General features: G+C 33.8%; 1 protein-coding gene across 3 annotated transcripts; it reads left to right on the forward strand.

The window, feature by feature from the left end:
- Positions 1-1,997: 1,997 nt before the first annotated feature.
- AIR9 (Outer arm dynein light chain 1 protein) lies at positions 1,998-11,285 on the forward strand. 3 transcript variants are annotated; one of them, XM_078964321.1, is made up of 37 exons: positions 1,998-2,148; positions 2,274-2,366; positions 2,604-3,411; positions 3,531-3,599; positions 3,773-3,838; positions 3,959-4,030; positions 4,127-4,192; positions 4,293-4,355; positions 4,429-4,494; positions 4,618-4,717; positions 4,846-4,947; positions 5,029-5,261; positions 5,349-5,463; positions 5,554-5,674; positions 5,747-5,922; positions 6,050-6,185; positions 6,271-6,371; positions 6,442-6,489; positions 6,574-6,758; positions 6,861-6,978; positions 7,048-7,175; positions 7,263-7,431; positions 7,511-7,629; positions 7,719-7,887; positions 7,970-8,054; positions 8,152-8,225; positions 8,312-8,630; positions 8,706-9,035; positions 9,136-9,209; positions 9,293-9,431; positions 9,540-9,715; positions 9,805-9,960; positions 10,052-10,183; positions 10,271-10,329; positions 10,435-10,467; positions 10,575-10,706; positions 10,827-11,285. In XM_078964321.1, exons 3-37 carry the CDS (start codon positions 2,659-2,661, stop codon positions 11,001-11,003), a joined length of 5,061 nt encoding a protein of 1,686 aa, XP_078820447.1. In that variant the 5' UTR covers positions 1,998-2,148; positions 2,274-2,366; positions 2,604-2,658; the 3' UTR covers positions 11,004-11,285. The 3 variants fall into 3 exon arrangements, with proteins under 3 accessions (XP_078820447.1, XP_078820448.1, XP_078820449.1); XM_078964322.1 differs by lacking the exon at positions 2,274-2,366 and having other exon boundaries at positions 2,001-2,148; XM_078964323.1 differs by lacking the exons at positions 1,998-2,148; positions 2,274-2,366 and adding an exon at positions 2,490-2,504.

An 11,285-nucleotide genomic window follows, 5' to 3' on the forward strand; every position in this document is an offset into this window, starting at 1 on the left:
AATTTATTCAAAATAAAATTTAAATTGTAGGTTTCAAAATTTGTTTTTCGATTTCCAAGACATGACAAATTTTCAAAACTCATTTTTGAATTCGCAATTGAAATATTTAGTTGCAAAATACATTAAGTCTATAAAGACAAAGAGTTAGAGAGAGATTAAGTAAAATAAATAAATTGTTTTGCCATATGGCGACAAATTAGGGGATAATGTGATTTGAAAAAAGATTTTAGAACTACGAAACACTTCAAAATGTTTAGTAAAAGACACTTGAGTAATGGGTGCCATATTATTGGTATTTTGAAACTTGCAATTTGACAAGCTGTAAGGTTAGTGACCATTTTGAAGATTTTTCAAAAAGAAAGTCAATTTATTAAATATCAAATAATATCCCTTTTAATGTAGTGAGTTCTATGATATTCAGATAACACTACACATTAATTATAGTTTTTTACTCGATTAGAATATAATACAAATAAACTGGTTCAATTTCGTTGACTTATCATCCATAATGCTAGTGTTATAGATTTTGAAAACAATATGAGATTAGTTTGTATAAATAAGATATTATAAATTTACCGACTGGAAAAAAACCCATTAATTTTTTTTTCTTAATTTCCTTCAAAATTTTAGATATCGAAATTTCAATACGTTCCAAACATATCAACCGTTAGAAAAAATTAAAATATAACATCCAAAAATATATTGGGTACCAAAATTTGGACACCTTTAAAACCTTATAAGTTAGTTTTTATTATTAAGTAATTATTTCTAATATCATGTTAAAAAACTTGTATAGTTATGGAATTAAGTCGTATACTCTTAAATATATATTTAATTAAAAAAATACATTTTATCTATGTCACATATACACCAAAGCTATGAAACATAATAATATTGCATGAATTAATGGCATTTATAAATGAAAATAAAAGCATCCACTCACTATGCCATTACTTTATGTCCTTTGGATTCTCTCTCTCGTTATTTTCCTTTTCTCAAAGGAAGATTCTTTCTCATCATAGTTTTCGTCAACTTAACTTCAACTATACATCTATACTAAAAAACTATTCGGTTTATTCTATACGTTTTTCTATTCATTATTTAATTCATTCATTCATCTTTAAAATAAATAAAAAAAAAACAAATAGAAGAGGTTTTATGATTATTTAAAAAGAAAACGGCCGGTCTTTTTTTTTTTTTTTTCCAAATGTTTTCTTCACAAAATAACAAAAAACTTAATAGCCTTTTTTTTTTTTTGCAAGGGGACCACTTGCGGAAATCTAGATTTTCGTAGATACCAACGGTTTGTTTTTTTTTGCAAATTTCTCATCTTCCTAAGTTTTTAATACGAATTTTGTTTGAGTTGAATTTTTTTTTTGTAACAAAGGTTTTCATGAACATATTACATTCCAAATTTGAATGTTGGAAAAACCATAATTTATGAACATAAAATACATAGTTGGTGAAAAATATGAAAAAATAAACAAACTTCAATCCTTAATAAATTTCGCATACAAACTTGGTTTTTTTTTTTTTTTTTTTTTCATTGTGTTATTTATAACAATAGCTTTTCATAAACATACTACACTCTCCATTTGAGTGTCAGAAAATTGTATCTTTTTAGTTTCAAAGTAAATTATTCGATGAAAAATTATGGAGAAAAAAATTGTACATTTATTTATTTTATTTATTTATTTATTTATTGTGTGAAAATCTCAAAAAAAAAAAAAAAAAAACATTTTAGCAAAGACACCTAGATTTTCGTAGATGTTTATAGCTATTTTGATAATTTTTTATTTTTATGACTGTTTTATGAAAAACTAAAAAAAGAACTATTATTGTCCTTTTCTCTTATTTAAATAACACATAATTATCTTTCTATAAATTACTAATGTATTTATTTGGCGTGCGTATAATATATTTATATTATATGCCGCGCGCGAAAACAAAACTTGTTGGAAAATTTGGCTACTTTCCCCCCCACCAGGTGACCCATCGCCATCACTTTCCTCAATCAGACCCACCCATTCCTCTCTCTTAATCCAGATTTGTTGCTATAATCAAGCCCTAGTTCAGCTAATTCTACAGCAAACAAACAATCTTCCAACTGTAATCCTCAGATCTTCACTGACATTCCAGTACATACAGGTGCGCCCACATTATCATTTACCTTTTTTATTTTGCTCAAGAAGTAGCACGACTGTTGCCTTCGATACTTGTTTATGTTCGTAGTATAGTAGTCATAAATGTTCTGATTTTGACTTTTCATGTAGACGATTACTTGCAATTTCTACACTCGCTGTCACTTTCTGCTTAAGAAGTAGCACAATTTCTCTCATGGATTGTTGTTTTTGCTCATTGTAGTGGTAACTCTTCCAATTTTTTACTTTTTATTACTCGACTTGTGTACATCTTCGAGTTTATACTCCTACCGCCCCTTTAGATTCTCAGACATCAAACCACAACATTTTGCTCAGAAATTGGCACAATACTTCCCATTAATCGTTGTTTATGTTCTCTGTGGCGGATTCGCATTCTAATTAGTTGCTTTTTAGTTTTTATCTGCAATTGTTCTCACTGGTCGTTGTTTATGTTCTTTGCAGCGTTAAGTAAGGCAGCTGATTTTGGTGGTGGGAAGTTTATTAATTTAAGAGTGAAATGGAAGGGGAAGAGGGATCTTTAGACAAGGTCCCGACTTCTGTCACAAAGACGCAGTCTTCAGCTGAAAGTGTGAAAGCATCAAGAAGTGTTACAAAACCAACCGTCTCATCTTCTTTGAAAGTCTCTGGTTCTATTACTGGAACTACCCGAAAGAAGATAGAACCCAAGGGCGCTTCAAACATGGTCAAATCAACCACAAGGAAACCAACCGTAGATCATGGCAATACTACTTCCAATTCTGCCCCTGCCATTAGAAGGAATAGCACTGGGAGTTTACCTGAAAAACAACAGCAACTTCCGGTTAATAAACAGATCAGTAGTGGTGTTGGAAGGAAGATTAGTTCTTTGACCACAACGGAGCCATTGAGGAGGTCTCTTCCTGAAGCCCATAAGAGCTCACAACCTTCTTCTCCTATTGTTAGAGCTTCTAGAACCATGGGCAGTAAATCTGAAGCAAGCAAAGGACAATCTTCTCTTACATCTAATGTTAAATCATCTCCATCACTTTCTTCATCATCATCAAGAATTCCTTCAACATCCATCGACAGCACTGCAAGCAGCACAACCAGGAAGTCAATTTCAAAGCCCTCATCATCTGCAGTTTCCAGTGGATCAAAATCTGGGTCTCTATCATCTTCCCGAGAAAGAATGTCAACTTCATCAAGTCAAAGGAAAGCAGCGACTCCTGAAATCAGGATATCTCGTTTGATCATGCTTCCCCAAGTTGAGACTAAAGCTAATGATGATGTGGTAAGCACGTAAAGATTACTAATCTTGTTGCCTGTTTTGTTTAAAAACTCTACTGTAATGCCCAGCGTACTGATCATTGTATTCTCTTTCATTTTCTCTTTTTTTTCTTACTATATCAGAGATTGGATCTTAGGGGTCACAGAATTCGTAGTCTGAAAGCTGGCATGAACATGTCTCCTAATTTAGAGGTAAGCTGATGTGTACATTTAATTTTGATTCCCATTTATTGTTTTCATCTTCTGTATAGTTAATCTCCATTTATATTTATAAAATAAGATAGCAATCTTTCTACAGTGTTAAAATAAAATCTTGTTTTGTGCATTTACCAGAGAAGCCTATGACTGATATTCTTCTTTGGCAGTTTGTTTATCTCAGGGACAACCTGTTATCTTCATTAGAAGGCATTGAAATACTGAAGCGGGTGAAGGTTAGTATGCGTATTTTCTTTTCCTTCTCCCCCAAACAATTAGGACATTTGAGTATTTGACATATGAAGTTATCTTCATTATGTAATGATTTTAAAATGACTGTTGTGGCCTATCTACAGGTTCTTGATTTGAGCTTTAATGATTTCAAAGGGCCAGGGTTTGAACCACTTGAAGCCTGCAAAGCCTTGCAGGTTATTGCCTCACATTGTATACATATCTAATTACTGATATGATCATTAACAATGAACTTATTTAACCAGATTTTTTTTTTCTTTCAATTCTTTTAGCAACTTTACCTTGCTGGGAATCAAATCACCTCACTGACATCACTTCCTGCACTTCCAAATTTGGAGGTCCATGCTCTTATTATACTCTTCTCTGATAAGACAGCAACAAAATTATTGCTTTATCAAACATTTCATGTAGCCTATAAGATTTTTTTTCTTGTTCCAGTTCCTTTCAGTTGCACAAAACAAGTTAAAGTCTCTTTCAATGGCAAGCCAGCCACGATTACAGGTTTCTTTCACCCTATAACTAGTTTTTTTTCCATGACTTTTTATGTCATTCTCTGACCTTTGGTTCTTTACAGGTGTTAGCTGCCAGCAAGAATAGAGTATCAACACTAAAGGGTTTTCCATGTCTGCCATCACTAGAGGCAAGTTCACTTTTATATCATTATTTTTTTACTATTAAAGCTAAATAGCTAATTAAATAATGCTATCACACAAACATGCTTAAAAGGTTTACTTGATATATATGCTATTCATATATGTTGCAGCATTTACGGTTGGAGGAAAATCCTGTACTTGAAATGCCACATGTAGAAGCAGCTTCTATTTTGCTAGTTGGCCCAACTTTGAAAAAGTTCAATGACAGAGGTATGTGTGTATGTTTGTATAATCAATTAAATACCTGTATATATAAGAATATCAACTTTTTTATATTTTACACACGAAGTTTCTATCAACTGTCCCCTAACATGAATCCTACATGATAATTTTGCTAGATCTTTCTCATAAAGAGATCACATTTGCGAAAAATTATCCTGCACAAGCAGCAGTTTGCATTGCAAAAGGCTGGGAGTTTTGCCCGAGAGATGAAGCCCTAGGTGAGCTTTATGGGATTTCTTCTGTTCATAATATTATTAGTTGACTGTAGTATTTGACCAATGTCTATTAATTTAAAACAGAGTCAACTTTTCGTTTTCTGGTCGAACAATGGAAAGACCATTTTCCACCTGGGTACATGCTCATGGAAGCCTCAGTTGATCAACCATTTGAAGAAGATGCTTGTTTCTGTCACTTTCTGTTTACCAAAGATAAAATAAATAATGTTGAGCCAGAGTTAGTTTTGCATTATGAATGGTTCATTGGATCAACACCTCTTTCAAACTTCACTCCAATTCCAAATGCTACAGCTGAGGTAATTAACTCAGTAGTGGTTCTTTTTCTGAATTATTGCTTTTAATGACATCTCACTTTGTGCAACTGTTTTTTTCTTTTTGCATAGGTGTACTGGCCAAAACGTGATAATGTGTCCAAGATTTTGAAGGTGGAGTGTACTCCTGTATTAGGAGATACCAAATATCCCCCTATATTTGCTATATCTTCACCAGTCTCCCCAGGTAAATAACGAAAAAACCCTAAACCCTAAACCTGAAAGAGTCTTTCCCAATTGTGTCATTTAGATATCAACTTTAACTTTTTTTGTGTAGGAACCAGATGCCCAAAGGTTTTAAAGCTTGATGTGCGTGGAGAACTAGTGGAGGGGAACATAATTACAGGCCACCCAGAGGTTGCATGGTGTGGTGGGACCCCAGCAAAAGGCATTTCTAGGTAAGTCATATTCATACATTGTAATTTGACTTGTCAACAGAAGGCTTAATTAATACTTGTTACTTTTTTCAGTTGGTTAAGGAGAAGATGGAATAGTAGTCCAGTGGTGATTTCTGGTGCTGAAAATGAGGAGTATTTGTTGACTCTAGATGACATTGGTTCATGTCTAGTTTATATGTACACTCCTGTAACAGAAGAAGGAACCAAAGGAGAGCCTCAATATGCAATCACAGATTATATAAAACCTGGTAGGTTCTTTATTAGCATTCTACTTTCAAAGTATAATGTGCTAATAAGAAAAGAAAAATCAAAAGTACAATGCTATGATCCAAATTCAATGTTAATCAAGTGGCTAAACTGTTTTCTTACTTGCAGCTGCCCCATCAGTTAACAATGTGCAAATAATTGGAGACATTGTGGAAGGAAATGTCATTAGTGGGACAGGTGTCTACTTTGGAGGAAAAGAAGGACCAAGCAAGTTTGAATGGCTGCGTGAGAATAAAGATACAGGGTTTGTAATTCTACTCTTTTTTTAACTATATTCTTTTTTCTATTTCTTTTTTCTAATAATTTCTACAATTATGTTGTCTTAACAGAGACTTTGTCCTGGTGCTAACTGGAACAACAGAGTATAATTTATCCAAGGAAGATGTTGGTTCCCGTTTGGCTTTTGTATATCATCCTGTGAACTTTGAAGGTCTGTCCACATATTTCTAGTTTTTATTTTATTTTATTTTATATAATTCCATGATTTATTGAACTTTCAGGCCAGGAAGGAAAATCCACTTCAGCACTATCTCCAATAGTCAAACGAGGTACTTATATACATCTAACACTACTCGTTGATTAAAATTTGACCCCATTTATTTACTTAATTTTTCTTCTGATTACAATTCCAGCTCCACCAAAAGTAACAAACTTGAAGATAATCGGTGATTTAAGGGAAGGAAGTAAGATTACAGTGACTGGTAATGTAACTGGAGCTACAGAAACTTCTAGTAGAGTACAATGGTTCAAAACATTTTCCTCAATTCTTGATGGTGAAAATGGTCTAGAAGCAGTAAGCACATCCAAATTGGCCAAGGTTAGTGGTCTTTAACTAATTAACTCTTATGATCTTATGAATCATGGGCACTTATAAAAACACATGATTTTAGTTGATTAATTATAAGTATTTCCATTTCAGGCTTTTCGCATACCCTTAGGAGCTGTTGGATGTTACATTGTTGCCAAATTTACCCCTGTGAATACAGATGGTGAATCTGGTGAACCAGCTTACATTATATCGGATAAATCAGTTGAAAGTAAGCGAATTTTATATACTTTTTTGATAGTAACTTTTTGTGTAACATGTTTGTTAAATCTTTTTGCAGATCTTCCCCCGAATTTAAATTTCTTATCAATAACCGGCGACTACTCTGAAGGTGGAATACTAACAGCATCTTACGGGTACATAGGAGGTCATGAAGGAAAGAGTATTTATAATTGGTATCTTCATGAGGTAATAAAACTGTTTTGTTTTTTCTATGATGTACATAATGTATCATTCCCTTTTTTTTTTATTAAAATTTCATGTTTATATTTGCAGGTTGAGACCGAGACTGGTGTGGTGATACCTGAGGCTTCTGGTCGCCTTCAGTATAATGTCACAAAAGATGCCATTGGTAAATTTATCTCCTTTACATGTACTCCATTACGTGATGATGGAATTATAGGGGAGTCAAGAACATGCATGGGGCAAGAGCGTGTTCAGCCAGGTAAAAATTAATTACATTTTTTACTTTTTTTTTTATTTTTTTTTTCCTTATTGTCTAATATTAATTGTTCTGATAATAGGAAGCCCTAGATTGATGTGGTTACAAGTGGTTGGGACCCCAGTTGAAGGCACTACATTATCTGTTAACAAACAATACTGGGGTGGTGAAGAGGGAGAATCTGTTTTTCGCTGGTTTAGGGTATTTTTTTTTTTTGTGATAATCAATTCACAGTTTTTTTAGTATTGACATTTTATATATAGTTTATTAATTGGTAGTCCTATGTGCAGACCAGCTTAGATGGTATGCAAAGTGAAGTTGCAGATGCTGCCACGTCATCATACTTGCTTTCAGTTGATGATATTGGTTTTTCTATATCGGTTTCATGTGAACCTGTGAGAAAGGATTTGGCCCGTGGTCCTATTGTATTATCTGAACAAATTGGACCAATATCTTCTGGTATTTTGCCATATCTTTTGTAGTATCACACACTGCTTTAATTTTATTTAGTATAGAAAACTCTAAATGGTTTATCTTTTAGGGCCACCAACTTGCAAGTCACTTGAGTTTCGTGGGTCAATGGTTGAAGGAGGACAGTTGACCTTCATTGCATCTTATAGTGGAGGGTAACTCATCATTTATAAGCTCTTTAAAAAATCCAATATATGACACGCATCTACTTTGTTGTGTTGTTTTATAGTTTGTTTATTTGATTCTTTTCAGGGAGAAAGGAGCTTGCTTGTTTGAATGGTTTAGAGTGAAGGATAATGGTAGCAAGGAGAAACTACATTCTGAAGGTGCGTTTTTGCCTATATATCTTATCACTTACATCCACAGTTAGCTTGCTAAACAAGTGTTGTACTTGTACATACATTGTTAGCAGATCATTTGGATTTGACTCTAGAAGAAGTAGGAACACGTGTGGAGCTTGTTTATACACCTGTACGAGCAGATGGAGTTAAAGGAAACCCAATTAGTATTGTATCTAGTCCTATTGCTCCTGGTGATCCTACGGGTGTCAAACTTGTAATTCCTGATTGCTGTGAGGCCCAACTTGTGGTTCCCTTAAAGACATATTTTGGTGGACAAGAAGGTGAAGGAAATTACATTTGGTACAGAACTCGGTCAAAGCTTGATGCATTGACTCTCATGGATATATCAGAAAATGCTGGTGATGATGTGGCGACATGCGGGAAAACACCGTAAGCTTACTTATTCTACATGATATCCGGGATCAACTGATTTTAATATCAATAATAATAATAATCTTTTCACAGAACATACACTCCATCACTCGAAGATGTGGGAGCTTATTTGGCTTTGTATTGGGTCCCAACTCGCTCAGATGGAAAATCTGGGGAACCGTTGGTGTCCATTTGCAATAGTCCAGTGGGTCCCGCTTTTCCGGAAGTTTCCAAAGTTGGTGTAAAGGCGTTGTCTTTAAGCAGTTATTCTGGTGAAGGAGAGTATTTTGGTGGTTATGAAGGAGAAAGCATCTTTAGTTGGTATAGAAAAACTGTAGAGGGAACCATTGTTTTAATCGATGGTGCCCACTCAAAAACTTATCAAGTTTCAGATTCAGATTACACCTGTCGATTATTATTCGGGTAATTAATTTCTTAATTTCTCTACCCCTTTTATTTAATTCACTATTAATATCTCTGCATATACATCTATAAAAAAAACTCTGTTTTCTACATTTTAAAGGTATACACCTGTTCGTAGCGATTCGGTTGTTGGTGAGCTGAAGTTGTCTGACCCAACTGATGTAATTCTCCCAGGTACTAATTTTGTATTTTTCAGGATTTATTTTATATATTTTTCTTAGAATACAATTTTTTTAAAATATTATGTTATATTTCAGAGATTCCAAGAATTGAGACGCTTGCGCTTACTGGTAAGGCTGTTGAAAGGGAAGTATTGACTGCCATTGAAGTTATCCCAAAGAGTGATGCTCAACAGAATGTATGGCAAAAGTACAAGAAACATGTCAGATACCAATGGTATATTAACTATATTAACTATATATAATACTTGTACATTATAAAACTTATTTTGTTTCGTATTTGCAAATATTAAATACTTGTGTATTAAAAATATAAAACACACAGGTACATTTGTTCAGAAGAGAACAAATCCTTTGAGCCATTACAATCACAGTGTTCTTGTTCGTATAAGCTGCGATTTGATGACATTGGTAGTCGCTTCAAATGTGAGTGCATTGTAACAGATACATTTGGAAGATCGAGCGAACCAGCATATTCCGAAACTGCCCCTGTTTCCCCAGGTCTTATTTCTTTTCCATTCTCTCATTTCTGTTGCTTTCTAATTTCTATCAGTATATAAAAATGTTTCTTGGATTTTAATTTTTTTCAGGGATTCCTAAAATAGAGAAGCTGGAAATTGAAGGGAGAGGTTTCCATACTAACTTATATGCAGTTCGTGGTAATTATAGTGGAGGAAAAGAGGGTAAGAGTAAAATCCAGTGGCTTAGATCAATGGTTGGAAGTCCAGATCTTATTTCTATTCCAGGTATCTTTTTTATTAATTTTATATATTTAAAAAAAAATAGGAGAAAGAAAATGAATTGTTTTATAAATGGTTTGTTTTTATTGTGTTGTAGGTGAGACAGGAAGGATGTATGAAGCAAATGTAGATGATGTGGGATACAGGTTGGTTGCCATTTATACCCCTGTAAGAGAAGATGGAATTGAGGGCTGTCCAGTTTCTGCTTCAACTGAACCAATAACTGTTGGTAAGCCTCAAACCACTTTTATAACTTTTTAATGGTGATTTTTTGTGTATTTTTCCTAAATTTATTTTACACCATATCTATTTGTAGAACCTGATGTTCTTAAAGAAGTAAAGCAGAAGCTTGATCTTGGATCTGTCAAGTTTGAGGTATGAATATGTTAAATTTAAACCTCATCTGTTTATTGCCAATTGGGCAAAAGACATAAATGCCCTTCTCAACAACTCACCAGCTTTGTGTCTTTTTTTCAACAGGCATTATGTGACAAGGACAGATCTTCAAAGAAGGTAGTTGTTTTTCTTGTTGATTTATTGATGCATGTGAGGATGGGATAGGGGCAAAATTGTCCACTTTGAACTTGGGACTATTCTAACTTGTGCTTTTATTATTAAAGGTTTCTGGGGTGAGTAGTCTTGAGAGAAGAATATTGGAAGTTAATAGGAAAAGAGTGAAGGTTGTAAAGCCTGGTTCCAAGACTTCTTTCCCAACAACCGAGATTCGGGGAAGCTATACCCCTCCATTCCATGTAAGAAATAGCTGTGTAGTTTCATTGATTTGTTTACTATGCATTCTACTTTCATTTCTTTCTATATAACTTTGAAAATTTTTGAGTTGATTATTGTAAACATGTGATAAACTTGTGTAGGTGGAGACTTTTGGGAATGACCAACATAGGCTGAAGATTGTTGTAGACAGTGAGAATGAAGTAGAATTAATGGTTCAGACACGGCACATGAGAGATGTGATTGTGTTGGTTATCAGAGGCTTTGCTCAACGATTCAACAGTACTTCCCTTAACTCCCTCCTCAAGATTGATGCGTGAGATCAAGTGACCAAATCTTTGTATATTTCAGATTCTACCCCATGATTGTTTGCTTGCCGTTCATTGTTAAATATCCCATTAAGACAAAAAAAAAAAAAAAAAAAAGAGAAGAGAAAACAGTATATATTATTGTGATGTTTGTTTTAGGGATGTACATGTAACTTATCGGTTTTTTGGATGTGTTCTTCCATACTCTTACTTGTGTGGCTTGCTTTTGATGAAACTAAATGAATGACTATTGAATGGATCTTTTGATTGGATCAAGAAAAGAGTTCTTAACAA

This window comes from Lactuca saligna, chromosome 7 (assembly GCF_052625555.1).
Source record: "Lactuca saligna cultivar CGN05327 chromosome 7, ASM5262555v1, whole genome shotgun sequence".
NCBI classification, from domain to species: domain Eukaryota; kingdom Viridiplantae; phylum Streptophyta; class Magnoliopsida; order Asterales; family Asteraceae; genus Lactuca; species Lactuca saligna.

What these genes read in the sequence shown, in the direction of transcription:
- AIR9 (XM_078964321.1), top strand. Translation starts at nt 2,659, where the DNA reads ATGGAAGGGGAAGAGGGATCTTTAGACAAGGTCCCGACTTCTGTCACA. An exon ending in CATGTCTGCCATCACTAGAG is followed by an intron (nt 4,495 to 4,617) that starts GCAAGTTCACTT and finishes TATATGTTGCAG; the next exon opens with CATTTACGGTTGGAGGAAAA. An exon ending in CGTGAGAATAAAGATACAGG is followed by an intron (nt 6,186 to 6,270) that starts GTTTGTAATTCT and finishes TTGTCTTAACAG; the next exon opens with AGACTTTGTCCTGGTGCTAA.